The 26422-nt window shown below is 45.6% G+C and overlaps 1 protein-coding gene and 1 pseudogene across 18 annotated transcripts in view; one reads left to right on the top strand and one right to left on the bottom strand.

The window, feature by feature from the left end:
- The window catches only part of MACF1 (microtubule actin crosslinking factor 1), a 410210-nt gene that overhangs the window by 210618 nt on the left and 173170 nt on the right, over positions 1-26422 (top strand). For 16 of the 18 annotated variants that reach the window (XM_040337002.1, XM_040337005.1, XM_040337001.1 and 13 more), the window contains one exon: positions 11953-12186. The exons of the other annotated variants lie outside the window; for them this stretch is intronic. In XM_040337002.1, the coding sequence (XP_040192936.1) occupies positions 11953-12186 (234 nt within the window). The remainder of the gene's footprint in view (positions 1-11952; positions 12187-26422) is intronic. 18 annotated transcript variants of the gene reach the window in all.
- On the bottom strand, positions 14528-14651 carry LOC120929952 (annotated as a pseudogene).

Genomic DNA, 26422 nt, shown 5'->3' with positions numbered 1-26422 from the left:
GTATAACACAAGATCCATCATAAAAAAGACAATTGATTACATAAGAACATAATATAAATGAAAAGGCACATTTATATTTAAAATGTTGATATTAAAATAAATGGTTAATGATAAAATAGAAATTATAGATAAGGCTAAAAATGGGAGAGATGCAGGTTATGAAATAATCATAGCATGGTTAAGAATTGTTTATGAAACAATTAATGTCCCAGTCCACGTTTAACCCATGAGGCACATAGGGCCGCATATCAAATATCCACCTAGTCTCGAGTTTGGATATAGCGTGCACCCTATTCGTGCCTCTTGGTTTCTGAATTACACACCAGTTGGGACATGGCATATCTTGAACAATATGTAGCCCAAAAAATGGTGCCTCGCAGCCTCAGGTAGGAGGTAAGCCCACAGAAGGGTGAGAATGATCTTGAGGGGTGGTTTGTTTATTTTAATGATACAGGAGTCCAATTCCTACAGTTCTTACTGGAAAAGAAGCAGGAAATAACCCTATTGAGAGACAAACTTATTCCATTAAAAGAGCAAGAGGCTTATGAACAGAAGTCGGATCAGCTCAAACTCTTCCTTGAAAAGGAAGACCATGAGCAGAAACTAAAGAAAAAGAAGAAATGCAACCGTGACTTCTCAGATTATTTGAATAAAGTCGTTTTTAAATGGCAGGTAAATACAGATGAAGGGATGGAGGGTGTGGCTTATACCCCACCCCCTGCATCCACTCAAAACCCCATCCAACCTTTACCCACCACTCCCCTTCTAGTTCCTCCTCGGACTAGTTATGCTGGGATAGTTGCGCAAAACAACCAGAGTTTCCCACATACACAACAAAGGCACACCTCGGTGAGACCCAAGAATAATAAGAATAAACCTAGGAGGTACAATACACATCCAGGTCAGACTGAGACATGACCGGTTCAGGATAAAAGTCAAGAATTCTATAGCGGAGGGCCTCCACTGAGGAGATCCACTCACCCTAACAACTCTACTTATGGGGGGCATGGTGACATTAGAGGGACTTGCGGTTCCTCATATGATGGACGTCATAGATATGACCATTCGAGACATGATCCGAGGGATTCCTTCCGGAATCAGCCTCCAAAATCCCTACATAGAAATAATCCGGCCTCTGTATATAACAGTTTTGCTCCTCTCTCGCAGCAGTATGAGGATAAGTTAGAGGATGACCCTATTATTTCTAGACACCCAAATCAGTATGTTGAAAACCCTACTGGATACAGACAAGTTAAACATGCGTGGTGCAACATTGTGTGTTGTGATACGCCTCGGAAACGAGGCTTGGCTTCACGCAGTGCTGTTGTGCAATCCGCGCGCAGCGGGGGCCAAGGGCTGGCGTTATAGTATTTGTTTAGGGGGTGATGAAGTGATTCTTTCACGAAACTAGTCGGGCGGACGGAGCGGCACACTGGCATCACCCCCTGGACTGCTTCACGATTCCCACGCTGACGGGTTTGTCTGTCTGTATCCGGCCGGTACAGCAGATTTAAGGCTGTTTTTCTACTGCAAAAGTGTGAGTTTTTAACACATACGAATTTGGATCAATACATTTTAAAAAGGTTTTTACACTATCTAGGCATTCCTTGTCTCTTTTTCATGTATATGTGATCACCACTATTGGAGTATTTGAATGAGGAGATGATTTACGTCAGGCTGTCTACATTCCAACTAGCCTAGCAGTTTGCTATATCCTACATGCGATCTGGGGTCCCCTGTAATTAAGGGACCAACACGATCTGTTAAGCAGATTTGTGTGCTCTTTTGGTGGAGGCCCCTTTTGGATTGTCACCTATCGACAAATACCATGGGGTAGATTCAGGTAGGAATTACCCCGACGTATCTCGAGATACTCGGCGTAAGTGTAAATGTGCGCCGTCGTATCTTTGCGCCGTACCCACAGAAATAGATACGCCTGAAAATAGGCTTCTCCCGACCAACGTAACTTTTCTCCGCCGGTGAAGCGCGGGCGCACATTTACGCCAAACGGATCTGGCGCACCCATTGATTTTGTATGCAAATGAGGGAGATCCGCCGATTCACGAACATACGCGCGTCCGGCGCAGGCTACGCGCGGTGTGCGTAAGTTGTACGCCTGGCCTAAAGTTACCCCTCATAAAGCAGGGGTAACTTTGCACCAGACTTGCACAAGTCAGCTGGAGAGCAGCTTCAGCAGCACCATTACGGACGAGCTGAGCAACCACACTTGCAGGACCTAGTAGTCCTAGCACTACTAATGGGTCCACTGCCACGGAGGAGGGCACGGGAGAGGATATACCGAGCGCGCATGAACGTCTTTGGCATGGGTGATTTGGAAGTGTATCGCATTTTCAGATTCAGCCCTGAAGCCATCCAGGAACTAGCCACAACCCTGCATGATGACATCACCAGCAAGACAAAACGCTCACATGCAGTGCAGCCACTGGTCCAGGTCCTGGCAACTCTGCATTTCCTCACCAGTGGATCTTTTCAGCGTACAAGTGGAGTCGTGGCTGGGATGTCACAATCCACCATGAGCAGATGCGTGCACCAGGTTGTCCCCGCAATCCTCAGACACATGTCCCACCACATCATCAAACCTACCCAGGAGCATCTGCGGCATAAGGCAATGGCGGATTTCTTCAGAATTGCAGGATTCCCACGCACCGTGGGGGCCATTGATTGCAACCATGTGGCACTACGGCCCCCCCGTGACACAGAGCACATATACCGCAATCGTAAGCATTGGCATTCCATCAACGTACAGGTGATAGCCAATGCCTCATATTGCACGTCCGTGCCGAACACCCAGGGTCCAACCACGACAGCTACATATACCGTCAAAGCAACATCCCAATGGCATTCGAACAGAACGTGTATGGGAACAGCTGGTTGGTGAGTGACATGGGAGTCAGGCATGTCTGTCCGCCCCCATGATGCAGACATCACGAGGAGCACATGCACGACTAACATCCTCCTGTATTTTCCCTTCCAGGTGACGCGGTATATGCACTTGGGCCCCATCTCATGACTCCATTCCGGGATCCAGAAACCAGAGGAGAGCAAAAATACAATGATGCACACACACCTACCCATGCAGTGGTGGAACGCACATTTGGCCTCCTGAAGTCCCGTTTCCGATGCCTGGATAAGTCCGGAGGGACCCTGTTGTATTCCCCAAACTTTGTGTGCCAGATCATCGATGCATGTTGCATTCTGCACAACTACGCCATGAGAAAGGGCCTGGAGATTGACCTACGTGATGACCTGACCCCCGAACCACACAATCCCCCCCCCTAACCGAGGCTACCCCGTCTGCTGAGGGAAGAGCAGTCAGGAGATGCCTTGTGGTAGGCATGTTTGCACGTTAAACACACACATTCATCATGGCACAAGGAGAATGCATGCATGCACACCACTGTGGTCCCTAGCTCACACACAGCACATCCACTTCACATTCGATTAGCCCAAGTCCACCATGCAGGACTTGGGAGCAGCAACGCCACGTCAAGGCTCCAATTATGTTGCTGACCATTCATACCACATTCACACGGTCGTGGGGATCACTTCTCCCCAACGACCAAGGGTGACACCCCTTACTGTCAGGAGTGTCCCCCCCCCCCCCCCACATTCACACACCACTCACACTGTAGCCTGCACTACTGATCTTGTGCAGTATTAAAATAAAACAAAACGCTCCTCACCGGAGATAAAATAAAAATAAATCTCCTCACTGGAGATAAAATAAAAATAAATCTCCAAACCGGAGATGAACAAAAAATAAATCAAATAATCAATTGCCCCGTCGTGGGCTCTGCCTGGTGCCCCGTCTTTGCCTCCTCACTTGCCTGGGGGCAACTTCAGGTGGGGGTGGGGCATCATCTGGAGACTCCTCCTTAAGTCTCCCACTCCTGGCAGGTTCTGGCTGCCTGCCCTCCAACGCCACCGCTATGTGGGTGAGCACCGCAGTGGTCTCAGCGTGCATCCGCAGCTGGTGGGTGGTGTTGATATTTTGTTGCCGCCTCAGGTGCCTCACCTCTGCCGTATTGGCCTTAACAGCCACTTTGAGGCTCTTGACCTCAGACACCAGGCGGGAGGTCGTGGCCTGCAGCTCCCCAACACATCTTGCCACTGCTGCAGAATTGGCGCTGATATCCCCCAAACACTATATCTGGACCGAGGAGGCCAGGCTGTCTGCGAGCCGCGTTATGTCCCGTGCAACAGCACCCACATGCTGGGTCTGGCGGGCCTGATCCCTCGCAAGGGTTTCCTGGATGGCCTCTGGAACCCCTCTCGTTTTTTTGGTGGCCTTCCTGGGGGCAGGAGAGACTTGGGGTTGTGCATATGGGGAGGCCCGTGTGGAGCTTCCCCTGATGGAGGGTTGGGAGGGTTTTCTGATGGGGGAGGAGGGTTGTGAGGGTCCCATGATGGGGGAGGAGGGTTGAGAGGGTTCAGGGATGGGGGAGGAGGGTTTAGAGGGTTCAGGGATGGGGGAGGAGGGTTGAGAGGGTTCAGGCATGGGGGAGGAGGGTTGAGAGGGTTCAGGGATGCTGGGATTTGCTTCAAGGATAAAAATGGCATCCTCCAGGTCCCTGTGCTCCTCCTCTACTTCCTCCAGGGGAGAGGTATGAACACTCTCAACCCTGGATGGCGTGGGTCGCCCTACAGCCGAGGACGGCCCAGCTCCCTCCTGCACATCTGTGGATGACACAAAGCATTCACATGTTGGTGGACCCACACACTTGTCACATGTTCCCTTCCACCTCCTCACATGCTACACACCGTATAGGAGATAAAACACACTTACCTGTCCTCAAGGCCTGGTGTCCGGAGTCGTACCCCTCCATGCCCTCCACCTGCTCACGCTGCAGGCATTGGGCGATCATCTCGTCCTCCAGGGTCAACTGCACAGTACAGGGTGGCCCTCCTCCTGTCCCCCTGGCATGACTTGATATTGCACCCAACTTCTCACGGACCTTCCTTTTAAAGCGGGGGTTCACCCTAAGAAAAAAAAAATTTCTTTGTCTACCAACCATTCCAGCATACTAGCGTCAGCTACAATGAGATGAAAGAAAAATCCTGGATCGCCGCACTCCTCAAAAAACGATGTCTTTATTCAAAACATGAAAAAACAACAAAAATTCAAATGGAAAAAACAGCCAAAATTCATGCAAGTGGATTTGGAAAAAAGAGCTGACATGTTTCGCATCCTGTGATGCTTACTCGTAGCTAGTGAACAAATGACCAAAATGTGCTTAAATAGGGGAGGGAAAGAGGTGAATGGGGCGTTTCACCAAACACTCCCAGGTGATCATTAGTCAAAGGAACACTATTTTCCTTGATGTATCACACATGAGGTGCTCCTGTGTATGAGATTGAAAAGGATTTGTGAATGAAAAAATATATCATTTCTCAAACTCTTGATGATGAGACCAAACAAGAGAAAGGAAAAAAAAGAGGAGAGACCCCATGTGTGAGACATATATATGTCATAACCAGTGAAAAGGATGAATGAACAACAACAAATAAAAAATAATAAATTTTGTGTGACATTATAAAAAGATTGTGAAGTAGACATATGTGAATATAGGGTGAAATAGGCAATAGATAAAGAATGTGGAAATTCTGAAGACTGCAGCCTTTTGTATGTCTAAAAACAAACAAAATGTATATGTATAAAAATACGATATTTTAATTAAAATGGTATATGTGTGGTTATGATACCATGCACTATATCGCTGCGCATTTCTGGTTTGCATGTCATTATTAAAAGTATATAGTCATTGTAATGTCTATATAAAAAGAAAGAAAAAAGGAAGCAATATATATGCTCCAAAAAAAAAAAAACTTTCTTCAAAAAATGACATAATGAACAAAAACCAAACCTGAAATGACGCAGCAGTATGTGTCCAGGGCAGAACCTGTTGGGAAGCTCCACTATCATTTATCTTCTATTTTTTATATTTATTTAAATTGAGGCACAGAATTAGTGCCTATTTAGAAAGAAGGATGATAAAGGAGCCGCAATGTTCCTAATGTCCCCAAAAAAGAGAAAACACCTACTCATTTTGAGAAAAAGTGATCAGAAAAATTTGGCCAAAGGAAAGAAGTATATACAATAAGAATATCTGAAACAAAACAGAAAATTATATGTTTCATATATAATGGGGTATAATGGGGTATGGAATGATCATGTGAACCAGCCAGACCCAACTAATAAAAGTGGGACACATCCCACTCAAAGTTGAGCCCCGAAGGGCGTCTGGAATTAAGAATAAAAATCCATCGGACTTCTTGCCTGCACAGTATGTTAAATTTATCCCCACCTCTAGCTGGTTTTGTGATTCTTTCTAGCCCTTGAATGACTAAACTAGAAGTGTTCTTGTCATGAGCAATGTTCCAATGTCGTGCGACATTGGTGGCATGGTCTTTATCGATATCGTATAGGTGATCATAGTATGCCTTTTTTTTTTTTGCGCTGTACTTAGTTTAATCCTTTAGTTTAGTTTCAGACTCCCGTGGGGAGTAGGCGTTCCTATGAAGAGGGGAACATGATTGACGTCCGGCTATGGCACGTCACGCGTTCCGAAAATAGCCGATGTAGGACTCGGATCTATACGGCGCCTGCGCAGTCAGCTCCTAGTATGTGCGCAGGCGCCGTATATCGCCGTGAAGAGCCGAGTCCTACGCCGGCTATTTTCGGAACGCGTGACGCGCCATAGCCGGCCGTCAATCATGTTCCCCTCTTCATAGGAACGCCTACTGAAACTAAACTAAAGGATTAAACTGTAAGTACAGCGCAAAAAAAAAAAAAGGCATACTGTAGCTGACGCTAGTATGCTGGATGGGATGGTACATAGTTGTTTTTTAGGGTGAACCTCCGCTTTAAGATCATTGATCTTCTTTTGGATGTCTTGTGTGGTCCTGGTGGCATTGCCCACGGCACTGACCTGCAGGCTGAGCTCCATCAGAATCTCCTTTTTGCGGGCCTTGCTTGTCTGGTGACTGAGGGCACCATGGAGAAACTTATCATGTTCCACTATGCCCGCAACAAATATTGCCCTCTCCACCGGGCAATAGTTTCTCTTCCTCCGATCCTTCTTCTCGGTATTTGCACCAGCCGCCATTGCTTAGCAAAAGTACTTTCCCTATAGGGGGGGGGGGGAATCAGGATGTACTTTTGCGCCGGACGGGTGCATGTCTGGGCGTATTTATAGGCTTGGCGTATCCCAGGAAGTTGGGCCGGCGTAGTTGTGAGCATGCGCACAGGGGAGCGATCATACGTCCACTTCACTGCGCATTCTCCGTTCAGGATACGCCGGGCGTATATCACTACTACACGTTCCGACCATCATTTGCATAAGGTCACACCCACTTACGCCGACAAAATTAAGTTACGCCGGCGCAACGTTAGGAGCAAGTGCATTGTGAATATTGTACTTGCCTCTCTGATATATGTCGGCGTATCGCAAATGAGATGCGCTACGCTGGTATAAAGATGCGCCAATCTACCTGAATCTACCCCCATATGTGTATCACACAAGACTACACCATTTAGGACTTTTATTCACTCTGGTGGAGGAGGATCTGAATTCCTTTCTTCTTCTTTTTTTTTTTCTTTTGGTTACAGATCATTTGGACACAAATTCTCTGTTATTTTTCTTTTTTTGATGTTTTTTTAAGCCCTCTCCTTGTTGGAGAATTGGCTTCTCACGTATAAGGACACATTCACCAAATCACGTGTCACATGGTCACTTGGTTAGCAATGAGCCCAAGCTTACTGCTGGAACAAGAAAGCTTTAATGGTACAACACACAGCTTATATGTCATTACAAAACTGTTAAAATGACAATCTCCGCCCCCCCCTCACACATTGGGCTTCCATACAGATTATAGGCAGACACTTCGGAGCCGACCCTGTAAACACATTTCTTTAGATAATGACATCAGTGAAGGTAATTACTCGTTGTAACAGAATACGTTATCTAGACAGCTTGGCCCCGCATATAAAAGAGGTAATTAGCACAATGAAGCAATCAGAATAATTAACATGAGCCCCTTCTAATTATAGTAAACAGTAAACACAGGGCTTCTTCACACAACACAATAGATCAATTACCCTTTAACATAGGGCTGGCTGGGGGAGGGACATTAACATTTCAACAGCCTGTAACACATGAATCCTTTTTACCTCTAACACACACACAGCATAACGAGCAGGGAGAATTTAAACTGAAGCATATCCTTCACAATTACATAGGAGAAAAACAACTTTAGAGAAACGTACATACTGTAATCATGCTTACTGGTATCCATAGGTTCCCTAGCGACAGGGTAACAATGATGATACAGAATCAGGATAACCTCCGCACTGCTGCCCAAGCCCCCCTCCCCCCCACAATGACTGGTCATTGAATGTGCCAACTAAGTCAGTCAGGAGACTGCAGCTCATTGGTCAAAACCAAAACACACTAATAAACATAAATACAAAGGAAAAAGAATGACACGGAAACATTCAGATTCGTTGGTTCACTGGGGCAAGTTGCAAAAATGACGGGTTGGCTACCGCTAAGGGTTGTGAGCATTTGAGTAATTTTGCTGGAATACCTGTGACTGTAACGGAGAATTTTTTTTCCTGGTGGTAACATTGCAGTAAAAACCTACTGTAAGTGGGCTTCATCAAAATGGTGGCCGTAGTCAGTATTTTTGGTAAACCTCCAGTGTAGTCCTTGTTTGAATGCTAGGACCCATATACAGGCACTTTTCTCTTCAAATATGAGGCGTCTCATCAAGTCTGTGGGAAATCTAAATACATAACATCATGTCAATTGTTTGGATGAATTATTTCTCTTGTCTGTGTTTGGAATGAAGTTTGTTGTATTACATATAGGTGTACATTGTGAATGTTAAAGAGGACCTTGCAAAACAAAGCATGGTCTACATACTCTGTAGGTGGAAATCCATGGCAAAAGTAAATGTATTTCTAACTAACTTTTTTTTTTTTTTTTTTTTTACAGTTAGCTTTTACACCTACTATAACAGCAGATGATTTTTACATTGAGTGGGGACTTAAACAGTATATGTGGACCTTTCTTTTTCTTGCAAGATTCTCTTTATTTTAATAAGCAACATCTAATGTTTTGTTCTTTTTATGGCATAATTGGAAATTAGTCCATATACTGCATAAAAAATAAAAAAAATGGTGTGCTGCCCATAGCGACCAACTGCATTGTCCATTCTATAGCTATATTGGAGAGGCATACAAGTGAATTGTGCAAAAAACAGATCATATATAAATAAATGAAAAAAAGGAAAGCAATATCCCTCCAGAGGATAAAGACTAGATAACATTAAGTCTCAAACTAAATGAGGTTTAGTCCACAAAAATATAAAATTATGTGAATAGGAGTGTCTAATTTCAAAATTGATTCAAAACAGTGTAAAGGTGAAAGAACATTCCACCACCGATGCCAGTATAAATTGATTGAAAAGAACTCCTCAGGGTCACATCAAGAAGAAAGGTAAGTTAATGCCCTTGTGAAAAAAAAATGAATATGTGATTCCCACCTAATTGTAAATGCTGCAGTACTCACCGATATTTTCGGGGGGTTCAATCTGATATGAAGTATGATAAAAAAAGAAAAAAGAAACAGACTGCTGCACACCCTAAAGAGTTAACTACAAATGTATTGAAGCTATATCAAAAACATATATAGGACATAAATACTGGTCCCCTATAAATAGGTGGACCTACCCAGATCATTCCCCATTAAAAGAACCCCAATAACGGCATGTACTGGTAACTAAACAAACTTGATTCCCCCGCAGGAGGACTGAGGTATATGAGTAGCACACCCACCCTCCACAAAACACAGACACCCCCCCTAGATGAAGAGCCTAATTGCTAGCTAAATGTACCCCTGATGGTTCCCACACAGGACAGCGATTCCCTGTAATAACAGGTGATGGATGTCCACGGTCTATGTGTGGAAATGCAGCACTGAAAAGACACCTGGAAATAAATCTACAAACCACGTGAATGTGGTAAAAAGATATGGTACACCACTCCACTCGGATGGATAACTTATAAAGGGCAAGATTGTCAATGAAAATACCTGAGGGACAAGGAACCTGATGGGTAGATTAAAAGTCCTTCCATAGAAATCACCATGTCAGACAAGGTGTAACCTCCATATGGGTCTGATCTCATTGATTCTTAGAATTATTTGGGAGACAGAAGAGATGACAAAGCGCTGTAGATATTCACAATATTATTCACCAGAAATGCGATTAGTAAAGTCGCAATGATGTGGCCACAGTTAAACGGATTCCCATATCATACGGGTATAGTCCATTCAATCAAAGTAATTGTGATGTAGAAAACTGTGTCCATAGAGCTATTCACTATATTGCTAGCAGCTGTTACTCATAGAAGATCTGGATCAATCCCTAAGATTTATATCCACAGTGTTGGGTAGGCAGCTTGTAGACAAGTAGTGTGATGGTTATAAGGAACAGTGATTGCAGTAGTATTCCAAAGCAATGTAACACACAGGTTTACTCACTGGTAGCTGTCACAAATGGCTAAGAATCGCAGCTATTCCATCCAATATGTTGTCACAAGTTGCTCAAAGGGATTGCAGCCAATCCATCCATCTGTGTATATCCACAACACTGAGTACACTGCTCATTACTAGAGTAGATGTGGTAAATGTCCGGTGAAATAATAATTAGTGCTGATATCCGGTGAAAAACAATGGTTGATGCCAATGCCAAGTGTAACAATGGCTGGTGCCAATGTCCAAACAGGATATATAGTAAAGTAATACTCTCCAGTCTCCAATCCAAACAGTTTATAGCAACTCCATGCAGAGGGTGATGATTTTCTTCAGTGTAGACAATTCATGTCTCCATATGATGTCCTCCAGTAAGCTGCATAACAGCTCAAAGTAGATATCACTGAGCTAAAAGGGGGTAGCAAAGCTCAACATGTATGGGGGTGCTGATCCCCAAGAGTTTACATGTTTCGTTACATGTGTCTCGGAACTTCGTCAGAGTTGCTATAAGCTGTTTGGATTGGAGACTGGAGATTATTACTTTACTATATGTCCTGTTTGGACATTGACACCAGCCATTGTTACACCTGACATTGGCATCAACCATTGTTTTTCACCGGATATCAGCACTAATTATTATTTCACTGGACATTTACCACATCTACTCTAGTAATGAGCAGTGCACTCGGTGTTGTGGATATACACAGATGGATGGATTGGCTGCAATCCCTTTGAGCAACTTGTGACAACATATTGGATGGAATGGCTGCGATTCTGAGCTATCACCAGATCGAGTGGATATCTAGGCTTTCTTGACCTCATCCAACAGGGGGTTCAACCATTCTGTAAGGACATGAACTTGCCTTTCTTCCTGAGGAGTTAATTTCAATCAATTTATACTGGCATCGGTGGTGGAATGTTCTTTCACTTTATCACTGTTTTGAATCAATTTTGAAATTGGACACTCCTATTCACATAATTTTATATTTTTGTGGACTAAACCTCATTTAATTTGAGACTTAATGTTATCTAGTCTTTAGCCCCTGGAGGGATATTGCTTTCCCTTTTTTCATTTATTTATATATGATCTGTTTTTTGCACAATGGTCAAGTTGTATTGATTTTCAGCGCAACCTAATCCCCCCCCCCCCCCCCTTCCTGTTTTTTTTTACATTTTGTTACATGAATATCACATGTTTTTTTAGGTGTTGCAGCTTTATTTATTGATTTAATAATTTATTAGCATTTATACACATCAATTTACACCCTTAGCGCAGAATATTTTCCTTTTGTTTAATACAAGTAAATTGGCTGCTAAAGAGATGGTACTTCCAACAGACCTATTGATGAATATATCATGTGTCTTAACATTAGTTTATCTGCTGTCTATATTACAGAGTCTGAGGCAGCCTGTGGCTAACACCAAGCTAGAACTGGAGAACATAGCTTTTGAAATTCAGTTATTTATCTCTGAGCAAGCCCAAGATTTGACACCTCAACAAAGTCGCGTATTGCTTCGTCTTCTTAATGATCTACAGAGGTCCTTTCGAGAGCTCTCTGAGACAATGGTGGCAAGAAATGAGATTCTGCAGTCCCGTGAGCGACTGGTGAAGCACAGCATGGAAGTCAAGGTCAGACAGTACATTTCCTATCCTGCAAAGCTCTCACTGCTTACTGAGTTCATTAGCATCCCAAGCACGCTGTGTGTGATATGAAAACTGCTGCTTTCTTCTACCCCTATGTGACAGTAGATCTTATCCAGAACCATTTCCTGACCTGATCTAGCCCTAATGAAAAAACAAATTTATATATTTTTTTAGCTACTCCATGGAAGTTGTTACTGTATGATTAGAAAAAGCAGTGCCTGCTGCAGTAAGTTTTGATGTGCACTGTATAATATCATTTGTGAGCATTAGGCAGTATCAGAAAATACTTATTTTTAAATTAAGAACATTTTGCATTCTATTTTTGAATGTGCACAGCCGATGACATGTCCATATATACAACTAAGCATCCACGGTAGTGTTCCGCTACCCAGCCTCTCTACCCAGCCTGCATCTGCTTGATGGGATTGAATGGGTTCAAACTGAACAGAAAGTACCAGTAGAAAGCATAGTTTATGAAATCGCAGAGATCGACAAGTGCTTATTAACAAGAAATCTAGTGGGAGTGACCACATCATCAATAAATCACTTGTAAGAACAGGGTTTGTATTAAAAAAAATAAGTGTGTTTCCTGGAATTTATCCAAACCTAATCCTTTTTATTGTATTTTACACCCTAAAATTGTATGCATACACATGATGCAATCCAACATTAATAATAAAATTCAAAGAAAATCAAGTCTAGCAAGATCAGTTCTCCACTCAAATTGCATCCATTATAAACTATACTTGGGTCCTGACAAGCTGCTTAAAGGAGAAGTGCAGCCAAAGCTCACAGGAGTGCAGTCTGTTTTGCACTCCTGTGACCCGTTTTCAGCAGAGAGCGGGCTGAAGTCCACTCTCTGCTGACATCAGGCGTCATCACGACCATAGAGTTAGGATCCGCCCACATGCCTGGACCAGCACCCGGCTCAGCCTTTAAGCGAGCCGGTGAGAGCCTGAGCCACCAGCTCCGGTCCCCGTCCACAGCCCAGCACTACAGTGAGCGAGGAGTGGGCAGAGCAGCTCTGGGCTCGGGGAGCTATGAAAACCAAGCGATTGGCAGTGTTCAATCGCTCGATTCTCAGTGTTGGAGGCAGTGGGGGACAGCTGGGTAAGTAAAAAAAAAAAAAAACTTATCTCTTTTTAATCTCTTTGTTATAGCAACAGCCCATTTTGTATTGAGAAATGCTGCCTGTCCTGGTACTATAAACAGTTTGATACTAGTGAAAAAAATATGGGAATATTTATCAAATAAGTTGGTGATACAGTTGAATCTAAAGGCTGCCTGTCACATAGCAAAGTCTCAATGTATTTATGGTCCGTGTGTCTGAATTCCTGGGCAGACAATTGTGACAGATTTGCAAGTTTTGCAACAGATTCATTTTTTTTTCTATTGAAAAGCCTGTGGCGTGCATAACACGACCCAAAAACTTCACCCGGTGCAGGAAAAAATGTGCACACACATAAAGAGTGATACACAAAAAACTGTGACGGGTGCATCGTCAAATGGTCCTCCGAAAAGACCCAACTCTGATCCCCCGGGCGTTAGGCTCCTGGCAGGGACTAGAGTAATCTGTGGTCCGTGCAGCCGAAGCTGACACGGACCCAACTTCCTTGGAGGGTCTGCCGAAACAGAACCCTCCTCAGTGAGGCTCCCCCGAAGGTAGACCCCATGAGAGCAGGCGAACTAAGCCAGAAGGCTATGTCCACCCACTATGTCCAAAGACTTTCAGGGAAGGCCTGAGGACCAGCACTGTGACAAACACAGGGGTAAAATAAAAAAGAAAGTGGGGGAGAAGGAAGGTGGTAGAGGTGAGTGGAAAGTGACCATCATGCAATACGATGGCCGGCCCTCCGGCCAGGAAACAAAAATTTCCCTGGTCCTAGCCAAAAGGCTCGGCCCTAGAGGCAGGTGTTAAAAAGTGTGTTGTGGAGATCGTGGCCAAGGTGCCATACGGTAAGTGCCCCTCAAACACTCGTGCAATGTATGGCACCCCTGGACTGCCACTCCAAGGGCACTATCTCCACAGGCTTTTCAACGAACCCTGACCCCCGGCCCGGACCAGCAGCACCCTTCCCAGCCAGGAAGGTAGGAGTTCAGGGAGAGCCCACCTCAGCAGGCTACTCCCACAACCCCCATCCCTCCCACCTAATCACGTTCAGGAAATACTAACCGCTCCTCCCGACGAAAAGAGGAGCAAAGGTTCTCTCCCGAACAACTGACTGGGGCAGGCACCACCAAATCCAGGCCAGAAGCCCAGCCCTCCAGCTTCGACCTCATGCCTCTCCGTCCAAATCAGAAGGCTTCCACCTCCACGCCAGCAGGCTTAGCGTCCGCCAACCGCCATCCCTTTCCACCGTGTACTCAGGACGGTTAGCATAGCACCACCTACTGGCAACTGATAAGAACAGATACTACACTTGATCTTAGCCAAAAGGCCGAGAAGCGATAACAGATTCATTACTGTAGACAGTGATATTTCTTTATCGTTACATCACGGGACACAGAGCGGCATTCATTACTATATGGGTTATATGGAGTACCTTCAGGTGATGGACACTGGCAATCTCAAACAGGAAATGCCCCTCCCTATATAACCCCCTCCCATAGGAGGAGTACCTCAGTTTTTACGCCAGTGTCTTAGGTGTTGGTCATGGTTTAGCTTGCCTCCGCATCCTTGGGATTAGGTGAGCTAACCGGTTCTGTCCAAAGGCCTCAGCGCTAAAGTGGTCAGTAACCGGACCCCAAACCCTTGGGGTATAGCCCATAATGCTTTTCTTTTTAGAGAGCTGGACCCTGGGCCCAGAACTTAGAAACCTTTGGGTGCCTAATGTTTCTGTTGCCAGAGTGCTATATGGGCCCAGGACAGTGGATCCTTCATAGGAACCCAGGGCCTGAAGGTCTAGACATCCCCACGGAGATGGGGGAAGATTGGGCCTCTTGCTTGGCAAAGTCCTGCGGCATGGAGCAGGTAAGTGAGGGGAAAACTTGCGGAACTTGGTTCTTAGCAGGTTTTTTCTGGGGGGTCACAGGGGACATGCCTAAAGTTATGCGCTGCATCTGGCAAACTAGTCACATATCTTAATGATAGGATGGCTCTATGTGTATTATTCCCCATAAGAAATGACCTCCCTTGTAGTGTTGGAAAAGCATTGAGTGGGGCCTGTGTGATATAAAGTGTATGTGTGTGTCAGAGAGCTGTGCTTACCTGCAAGCCTCCAGGCGATGCTCCATCAGTCTTCCTCCTCAGAGCCTTCAAGCAGGCAAAACGCTGACCTCCTCGTGGTTCCAGGCTGGAGCAGAGAGGCTCCCTTCCCCCCAACCCCCCCCCCCCCTATCGGCGCGCGCGCGTTCACGTGTTATAGGCGCAATTCGCGCCGTTTAGCTGAGGGGGGAAGGGCGGGTCAGTGGCCTAAGGAAGGGGCGGCCCTTCCTTTTTCGTTCCAAACAGCTCATTCGATACATTGGAACTGGGGAGGAAAGACCAGAGCGGCAGCACGGGGCGCCGAGGACACACAGTGGCCAGAAAGGATATTGCAGTCTTCAGAAGACTGTTTTCAAGCCTAGAAATAGGCTGTTTCTTTTCCATCTCATAGTTTTTCTTGCAATACTACTCAGGGGGACAGAATGTTTTTTCTTTCCTGGATTTGAAAAAAGAAAAAAAAAAAAAGAAAAAAAGATTGAAAAAAAAAAAAAAAAAAAAGTCATCTAGGGGAGAGGAAGCATTTTTTATCCCCCAAACAGGTGTTTGGGCAATTAACTATTTATAGTTCCAAGTACCAATAAGCTAGCAGGTGTACCTCGGTATTGTACCATGGCATCCGGGTCAGAGGGTACAAGAGGTGGGGATTCCCCCAGAGAGTCTGAGGTCTCGGACAAAGTTATGCCGCTGCTTTCCCCACAGGGAGCCTTGGGGCCATCTGGATCTGGGGCTGGAGCTGGCGCGGGTCAGTCCAACCCTAAGATGGTCACGGACGAGGTATTACTCACCTCTTTAAAGGAGTTGGAGAAAAGAATGGGAAAAATGATAGCCACAGCTATGCGGGGCAGTAAACGGATTAGATCTCCGTCGCCCGAGCGCGGACCCTCAGAAGAGGAGGTCCTTTCCTCAGGGGAATTGGACGACCTCTTGGACAAGGACCAAGTAGGTTCAGGGATCGAAGATCCGGATACAGAGGAGTCTGGAGCAGTCTCCCAAGGGGAGAGCTGGTGGATTCAAGCCTTAACGGACTTGGTCCATAATGCATTCAACTTGCCAGTACCAGATCTCCAGGTATCGACGGTTTCAGCTTTGGGCTCACTGAGGGCGCCTCAAAGCAATGCAGTGTTTCCGATCCACCCTCTACTAGAGGGAGTTTTGTTCCAAGATTGGAACAAGCCAGATAAAATCTTCTTACCACCTAAAAGATTCTCTGCCCTATATCCTATGGAAGATACATTTTCCAAGAGATGGGCTACTCCTGCAGTGGACGCAGCCATCTCATGTGTTAACAAATCGTTAACATGCCCTGTAGAAAACATACAGGTATTCAAGGATCCAGTTGATAAACGCTTGGAAGCACTACTTAAGAACTCCTTCACTACTGCAGGGGCAGTAGTACAGCCAGCTGTGGCTGCGATTGGGGTTGCTCAAGCATTATCGGATCAAATTAAGCAGATGCTTAAACTTATTCCTGCCCAGCAGGCAGAAGATTTTTCGGATGTCCCTAGGGCCATATGTTTTACGGTAGACGCAATTAAGGATTCTATCCAGCAAGCGTCACGTTTATCGTTATCCCTTATCCATATGAGAAGACTCTTATGGTTAAAAAGCTGGGAGGCCGAGCCCCCATGCAAGAAGCTCCTGGTAGGGCTCCCCTTCCATGGAGGACGACTCTTCGGAGAAGACCTAGATAAGTACATTCAGACCATTTCAAACGGCAAAAGTACTCTCTTGCCAACTAAGAAGAAGCTTCAGGGGCCTGCGTTTAAACGACAGTACTCCCCTGGGCAGGGGCCCTCTAATGCCAAACAGTATCGACGGCCTCCTGCGAAAGCAAACTTCGGCTTCAACAGCAAGTCACAAGGACAGGCTGCTAGAGGCAGAAAGCAGTGGTTTCGCAAACCAGCAAGACCAGCCCCCAAGCCGACCTTATGAAGGGGCGCCCCCACCCACGAAGGTGGGGGGAAGGCTGCGACTCTTTTCAGAGGTTTGGGAAGCCAGCATTCCCGACGAGTGGGTACGGTCTTCCGTGGCCACAGGCTACAAATTAGATTTCCTAAAGTTTCCTCCTCCTCATTTCCAGGAGTCGAGGATTCCAAACGATCCGGAGAAGGGAGCCGCATTAATGTCGGCATTAAATCATCTACTTTCCCAGGAAGTAATAGTAGAGGTACCAGTCCTGGAACAGGGGCTGGGTTTCTACTCCAACCTATTCATCATCCCAAAGTCCAATGGAGATGTCAGGCCAATTTTGGACCTAAATATGGTAAATGCATACCTAAAAGTCCGCTCATTTCGGATGGAATCCGTGCGGTCAGCAGCTGCCACACTCCAAAAGGACGACTTCATGGCGTTCATAGACATAAAGGATGCCTACCTTCATGTTCCAATTTATCAGCCACATCAAAGATATCTACGCTTCATGGTGGCTTCGCGTCATTTCCAATTCGTGGCGCTTCCCTTCGGGTTGGCTACGGCCCCCCGGGTGTTCACGAAGGTCCTAGCTCCAATCCTAGCCAAGCTAAGGATCCAAGGGGTCACGATCCTAGCATACCTGGACGACCTCCTAGTCATAGATCACTCGTCTCCCGGCTTGGAGCGAGCAGTGGCCCTCACGGTCCAATACCTCGAGAAATTCGGCTGGGTCCTAAATCGAGAAAAGTCAGCTTTCCTGCCCACAAGGCAGTTGGAATATCTCGGCATGAGATTAGACACAGAACAACAAGGAGTGTTTCTACCTCTGAGGAAGGTCAAAGCCATCAAGGAATTAATCCTACTGGTTCTAAACAAGAAGGAACCGACTATTCGCCTATGTATGAGGTTACTAGGCAAGATGGTGGCCACATTCGAGGCGGTACCATACGCCCAGAGCCACACTCGCATCCTGCAGGCAGCCATCCTGTCAGCATGGAGCAGAAGGCCACAGGCCTTGGATATCCCGTTGCCGCTCTCATCAAGAGTCCGACAAAGTCTGTGTTGGTGGTTAGACCCTCAGAATCTACTGAAGGGGAAGTCTTTCAGCCCAGTGGCTTGGAAGATAGTGACCACAGACGCCAGCCTGACGGGCTGGGGAGCAATTTTGGATGGTTGCACTCGCCAAGGTACTTGGGCGAAGCCAGAAAGGCAGTTGCCCATCAACATCTTGGAGCTCAGAGCTGCTCGACTAGCCCTCAGGGCTTGGACGTCAAAATTGCAGGGGTTGCCGGTGAAAATTCAATCAGACAATGCCACGGCCGTGGCATACATAAATCACCAAGGGGGAACCAGGAGTCAAGCCGCTCAGAGAGAGGTGAGCTTGATTCTCCTATGGGCAGAGGCTCATGTGCCCTGCATATCGGCAATATTCATTCCAGGAGTGGACAACTTTCAGGCGGACTTCTTAAGCCGCCAGACTCTATTGCCGGGGGAATGGTCTCTGCATCCACAAATCTTTCGAGCACTCTGCCAAAGATGGGGAGTGCCGGACGTGGATATCATGGCATCGAGACTCAACAAGAAGCTAGACAGGTTCATGTCCCGCTCAAGGGATCCGATGGCCTGCGGAACCGATGCGTTGGTTTGCCCTTGGCATCAGTTCAAACTTCTTTATGCGTTTCCCCCGCTCCAGTTACTACCCCGCCTGCTGCGCAGGATCCGGGTGGAGCACATACCAGTTATCCTGGTAGCTCCAGCATGGCCCAGAAGGGCATGGTACTCACTAATCTTAGGGATGGTAGTGGGAGACCCTTGGACTCTTCCTCTACGGCCAGACCTGCTATCGCAAGGTCCGATCCTCCACCCTACCTTACGGCATCTAAATTTGACGGCCTGGAAGCTGAATCCCTGATTCTCAGGGGTAGAGGTCTGTCTCAGAAAGTAATCTCTACCCTAATCAGAGCCAGGAAACCGGTCTCTAGGGTGATTTATCACAGGGTCTGGAAGGCCTATGTAGGCTGGTGTGAGTCCAAGCTATGGCTTCCTCGCAAGTTCACCATCGATAGAGTTTTAAGTTTTCTCCAGCTAGGAGTGGATAAAGGATTGGCATTAAGCACAATCAAAGGACAGATTTCTGCTCTGTCAGTGTGGTTTCAGCGGCCGCTGGCCACCCACTCGCTGGTTAAGACCTTCCTTCAAGGGGTCTTACGTATTAAACCTCCAGTTAAATCCCCGCTTTGTCCGTGGGATTTAAATCTTGTTCTGTCAAGTTTACAGAAACAACCGTTTGAGCCGTTGGCTGAAATTCCTTTGATTCTACTGACAAGGAAGTTAGTATTTTTGGTCGCCATAGTTTCCGCAAGAAGAGTATCGGAACTGGCGGCCTTATCCTGTAAGGAACCATATCTTATTTTTCATAGGGACAGGGTCGTTCTCCGCCCTCATCCTTCCTTCCTACCGAAGGTTATATCCAGTTTTCATTTGAACCAGGATTTGGTATTACCATCCTTCTTCCCTAAACCTACTTCCAGAAAGGAAGGGTTGCTGCATACCTTGGATATTGTCAGGGCCATGAAGGCCTATCTTAAAGCTACAAAGAAGATCCGGAAAACAGATGTGCTGTTCATTTTACCGGATGGGCCCAAGAAGGGGCAGGCAGCTGCAAAGTCCACCATTTCTAGGTGGATTAAGCAATTAATCACTCAGGCCTACGGCTTGAAAGGGTTGCCTCCTCCAGTATCATTAAGGGCTCATTCTACTAGGGCCATGGGCGCCTCCTGGGCAGCACACCACCAGATCTCTATGGCTCAAGTTTGCAAGGCGGCAACCTGGTCTTCTGTCCACACGTTTACAAAATTCTACCAGTTGGACGTAAGAAGGAATTCTGATACAGCCTTTGGGCAGGCAGTGCTGCAGGCTGCAGTTTGAGACCCTCGGATTCCGGGGGCTCCTCTTTTTTGAGTTAAATTTAAAATTTAAGATTATTTTTCTCAACTAAGTTGGATTTATTATGATTTGAGTATTTCTCTAAATTAAATCCTTTTGTCTTGGAGATGTTCTCCCTCCCCTCATTGTAAGCATTGCTTTGGGACATCCCATATAGTAATGAATGCCGCTCTGTGTCCCGTGATGTAACGATAAAGAAAAAGAGATTTTTAATACAGCTTACCTGTAAAATCATTTTGGGAGGCATACTGCTTGCTACAAAACTGAGGTACTCCTCCTATGGGAGGGGGTTATATAGGGAGGGGCATTTCCTGTTTGAGATTGCCAGTGTCCATCACCTGAAGGTACTCCATATAACCCATATAGTAATGAATGCCGCTCTGTGTCCCGTGATGTACTCCAAGAAAAAGATTTTACAGGTAAGCTGTATTAAAAATCTCTTTTTTTATTCTAAGCAAAGTAGGAAGCGATAAAGGTCAGGTTTTATTCAGTTGCAGTACATATTTAGAGCAGCTAAAGGAGACATTTATGATGCAAGCTGTAACCTTGCAATAAATCTGTGGCAAGAACTGTCTAGCTGCTCCTGTTTAGCATTGGCTTTTGGGTTTGAAACTTTTTAGCAAGCACTATTTCACATTTGAAGCTGGATTACAGACTTTTTTTTTTTTTTTGCGCATAGTTACATTGGTCCAGCATGGACCATGGTAAGTATGCATGCTATATCTGTGTGATCCTTGTAAAGCTGAATTCAGCCTCATGGCATCATGGCTGGCTGTATTCCTAAATATGAAATGGTTACCCCAACTATTTTTCTGTATTGACAGCTACACTGCTTGTATGGATTTTAAAGGTAATCTATGGTCACCACATATAATTCTAGAACATCAGCATTGTAATAGCAATACAAACATTACTTGGTCTACTTGAAAAATCTCTGCTGTTTTAATTTTCATATTCTAAGGACTATGTATCTCATGGTACCGTGCTATTTGCAAGCTGTAATTCCCGTACTGACTCCCCCTTCTGAAAGTTCAGAAGGCAGGTTCTATGAATTAACAGGACATTGTGAAATACAGTGAGGGGAAGAAAGTATTTGAACCCATGCCGATTTTGTACGTGTGCCCACTGACAAATTATCAATTTTAACGGTAGGTTTATTTTAACAGTGAGAGACAGAAAAAAAAGCAAAAAATCCAGAAAAACAGAACTTTTTCAAAAAAGTTATAACTTGATTTGCATTTTAATGAGTGAAAAAAGTATTTGACACCTTTACAAAACATAACTGTGGCCACCAAGCTTGCACCCATCTCAGGAGGAATTTTGTCCGAATACTTTTTGCTGATCCTCTCCAAGTCATTAAAGGGGTTGTAAAGGTAAAAAAATGTTTTCCTAAATGGCTTCCTTTACCTTAGTGCAGTCCTCCCTCACTTACCTAATCTTTCGATTTTGCTTTTAAATGTCCTTATTTCTTCTGAGAAATCCTCACTTCCTGTTCTTCTGTCTGTAACTCCACACAGTATTGCGAGGCTTTCTCCCTGGTTTGGAGTGTCGTGCTCGACTTCTCCCCTGGAATACAGGAGAGTCAGGAGCTCTCTACGTTGCAGCTAGAGAAAGGAGCTGTGTGTTAGTGGGCATCCTGACTCTCCTGTAGTCCAAGGGAGGGGGCAAGCACGACACTCCACACCAGGGAGAAAGCCTTGCATTACTGTGTGGAGTTAGACAGAAGAACAGGAAGTGAGGATTTCTCAGAAGAAATGAGGACATTTAAAAGCAAAATTGAAGGATGAGGTAAGTGAAGGAGGACTGCACTAAGGTAAAGCAAACCATTTAGGATTTTTTTTTTTACCTTTACAACCCCTTTAAGGTTTCGAGACTCACGTTTGGTAACTCCAACCTTCAGCTTCTTCCACATATTTTCTATTAACATCTGGAGACTGGCTAGGCCACTCCAGGAGCTTAACGTGCTTCTTTTTGAGCCACTCCCTTGGTTGTGTGTTTTGGGTCATTATCATGCTTGAATACCCATCCACGACCCATTTTCAATGCCCTGACTGTGGGAAGGAGGTTCTCACCCATGATCTGACGGTACATGGTCCCGCCCATCGTCCTTTTGATGCAGTGAAGTTGTCTTGTCCCCTTGGCAGAATAACACCCCTAAAGCATAATGTTTTCACCTCCATGTTTGACGGTGGGGATGGTGTTTTTGGGGTCATAGGCAGCATTCCTCCTCCTCCAAACACGGCAAGTTGAGTTGATGCCAAAGATCTTGATTTTGGTCTCATCTGACCACTACACTTCCACCCAGTTCTCCTCTGAATCATTCAGATGTTCATTAGCAAACTTCAGATGGGCCTGTACATTGACAAGATTCTTCCCTGTAGGAATCGGCTGATTCCTCACCGGCCTCATGATCAGTGAAATTCCACGAGTTGAGACCTATCATGGAGCCCCACACAGAGGAAGATTGACAGTTATGTTGTGTTTCCTCCATTTGCAAATAATCTCACCAACTGTTGTCACCCTCTCACCAAGCTGCTTAGCGATGGTCTTGTAGCCCATTCCAGCCTTGTGTAGATCTACAATCTTGTCCCCGACATCCTTGGACAGATATTTGGTCTTGGCCATGGTGGAGAGATTGGTTCTGTGGACAGGTGTCTTTTATACAGGTAACATACTGAGATTAGGAGCATTCCCATTAAGAGATTGCTCCTAATCTCAGCACCTCAATAGAAGACGCATGAGAGCCCAAAAAATATTGCTGATTGATAGGGGGTCAAATACTTATTTCACTCATTAAAATGCAAATCAATTTATAACTTTTTTGAAATGCGTTTTTCTGGATATTTTTGTTATTCTGTCTCTCACTGTTAAAATAAACCTACCATTAAAATGATAGACTGATCATTTCTTTGTCAGTGGGCAAATGTACAAAATCAGCAGAGGATCAAATACCTTTTCCCCCCACTGTACATGTCACAGAATTCAATGTGTGGGTATCTTGATAAGTTCAAGACCATTCACATTAATGGTCTTTAATAATTGAAATGCAATGTAGAAATTAATATGAGTTTACATTTTGACCATAGATACCTTTTAACCACTTAAGACCCGGACCAAAATGCAGGTAAAAGACCAGGCCCCTTTTTGCGATTCGGCACTGCGTCGCTTTAACTGACAATTGCGCGGTCGTGCAACGTGGCTCCCAAATAAAATTGGCGTCCTTTTTTCCCCACAAATAGAGCTTTCTTTTGGTGGTATTTGATCACCTCTGCGGTTTTTAAAAATTTTGCGCTATAAACAAAAATAGAGCGACAATTTTGAAAAAAATGCAATATTTTTTACTTTTTGCTATAATAAATACCCCCCAAAAATCTATATGAAAAAAAATGTTCCCCTCAGTTTAGGCCGATACGTATTCTTCTACCTATTTTTGGTAAAAAAAAATCGCAATAAGCGTTTATCGGTTGGTTTGCGCAAAATTTATATCGTTTACAAAATAGGGGATAGTTTTATTGCATTTTTATTAATATTTTTTTTTTTTTACTACTAATGGCGGCGATCAGCAATTTTTTTCGTGACTGCGACATTATGGCGGACACTTCGGACAATTTTGACATATTTTTGGGACCATTGTCCTTTTCACAGCAAAAAATGTATTTAAAATGCATTGTTTATTGTGAAAATGAACTGATGGGGTTATGTGTGACCTGAAGTGTGTTTACAACTGTAGGGGGGGGGTGGCTGTAGGTGTGACGTCATCGATTGTGTCCCCCTATAAAAGGGATGACACGATCGATGCTGCCGCCACAGTGAAGAACGGGGAAGCCGTGTTTACACACGGCTCTCCCCGCTTTTTAGCTCCAGGGACCGATCGTGGGACTCCAGCGGCGATCGGGTGCGCGAGTCCCGTGGTCCCGGTCACAGAGCTTCGGACCAGGTCGCGGGAGCGCGCCCGCGACCCACGGCTGGGTACTAGTACAGGACATACGTGGATTTGCCCAGCCGTGCCATTCTGCCGACGAATATGTGCAGGAGGCGGTCCTTAAGTGGTTAAGAAGAGGTTTGGGGATATATATCTTTATCTATCTATGCATCTATATATATATATATATATATATATATATATATATATATATATATATATATATATATACATACAGTGAGGAAAATGAGGAAAATGAGTTTCTCTTATCGTCCATGGACGGACACAGCTCCTTAAATCTTGACAAGTGGGTTATGTTCCCTGTTTACAGGAGAGGACTAGGCAGAAACATGTTAAATAGTTAAATACATGTTACATTAACAGAGTTGAACAGCCCCGCCCAGGGGGCGGTCCCTCCAGACATAACCCTCCTCACTGCAGCTTGCAGCCTCAGTTTCGTTCTGCCTAGCAAAGGAGAAGGACGTATGGCTCCCTTTGGGCCCAGCGCCCTGAGGAGAAATTTTATTTTATTTTACTTTACTTTTTCTTGAAGAATCTTCTTTCAACTGTTGGCTGAGAGACAGGCTGGATAATATAGATCCTTGTAGTCTACTCAGTCCGACCAGCAAGCGTGGGCACACCTTTGCAAAGAGGCTTGGTCTGCCACGCCATACCTCATGACTCCTGAGGTGGCCGGTGAGCTTTGCTCCGAGGTCCACATATGACTGGGCTGTGGTGTTGTCTCACTCACAGTGGACCGGGCCGACAGCTACCTCCATTTCGGTTGTAGTTCTGTCAGGAATGCATCAGCGAGTCCTCGCTTGGACGGGTAAGTACAGTCCCTCCTGCTTCGGTGGGTTGGTACAGCTGGGCATTCCTGGGGTTCGGGGGTCCCTTCCCCTTACTTCCCTGCTCCTTTCCCTTGCTGCATTGCTAACATTGCCGCTGTCAGGGGGGAGGGGGCCTTCCTGAGGGGACTGTGTTATCTGGCCTGTGTTTTTTCTTTTTTGTATTGGGCTTTCCTGTGAGGTAAAAAGCCCTATGATGAGCACAGATGTTTATGATTGTACTTCAGCAGACGCTGACTGATTGGTGACACCTGTAACGGTTTTGCTTTTTATGCTGTATCTGTGTCTTATCCTTAAATAAAACAGCCCTAGGAGGCTTTTCCTGTTTAAACACAGGTCCCTGCAAAAGTTACCTCACGGTTCTTTTCCTCTCACAGGCAGCGCTGGGCAGTCTCCTCCTGAGGGAGTCCCCTGGTTACCCCTGGTCAGCGCAGCAAGTGGGTGAGAGGCCCTGAATAGGGCTCTAGGAGCTTTTGTCTATTTGTATGGACAGGTGTGCATATTATAATACACACTATATGTAAATATTGGAGTCAGTATCTGGGTCCTTCCCCACATGCTGGTGGTGGCAGCAGGTGTTAGCACCTGTGATTCCCACAGAGTTTTTATTGTTAGTCCTGGACACAGTTTGTGCCAGGGTGGGGGTGGACTGCGGGCGGGCGGTAAAAGAGTGCCCCCTTCCCCCGTTATCCCCTGGGGAATGCTCTGTTATGGAGCCATGGACTAGGTACCTAGTTAAAAAAAAAAAAAAAAAAAAAGGCAGAATAAGGCATTTATGGGTGCGCTTTTTACTGCTGCAAGGGACTCTCCTAAGCTGCATAGTGCAGCTGGGTTTCCGCCGAGGGCTCGGTCTTTTTTGGATCACACAAATCAGACCGCTGTGTAGGTTTTTTCCTTCTGTGCCCTTCTTTGATAATTTCTGAGATGCGGAATGAGAAAAGCCACTGAGGGCTTTTGTAGTCCCTCACCGCCGGGCGGGAACCCCCGCTTGTATGGATCTGACTGATAGAAGATCCGAAGTACTGACCCGTTCCATGTTTACCATGCTGGGGTCTGGCTTGCGGCCTATTGTGGCCACTACACTGGGGTCTCAGTGGTCGCTGGCGCTATTTTTTGGGAGATTTTTCAATTACATTGAAAACTCCCATTGGCGCCCATTTTGTCGTAGCCACGCTATGGCGCAGCTTACATTGTGCTGGCCATTTTCCTGTGGCCGCGTTCTGAACGCTCGGCGGCCATCTTGGAGTAGTCCTGACCCCTAGTGCTGTATACAACTCACAGAGTGAGCATTTTGCACTAGACAGTGGAGGAGCACCGACTCTCTCCTGAGGGTATTAGCCTAGCGGACCAGCTGGTCCAGGGCCTCATATAGGTCTGTGATGCTTCATT

Source organism: Rana temporaria, chromosome 2, assembly GCF_905171775.1.
Source record: "Rana temporaria chromosome 2, aRanTem1.1, whole genome shotgun sequence".
Classification (NCBI taxonomy): domain Eukaryota; kingdom Metazoa; phylum Chordata; class Amphibia; order Anura; family Ranidae; genus Rana; species Rana temporaria.
The sequence above is the reverse complement of the archived record's forward strand: the minus strand, read 5'-3'. Positions and strand labels throughout refer to the sequence as shown.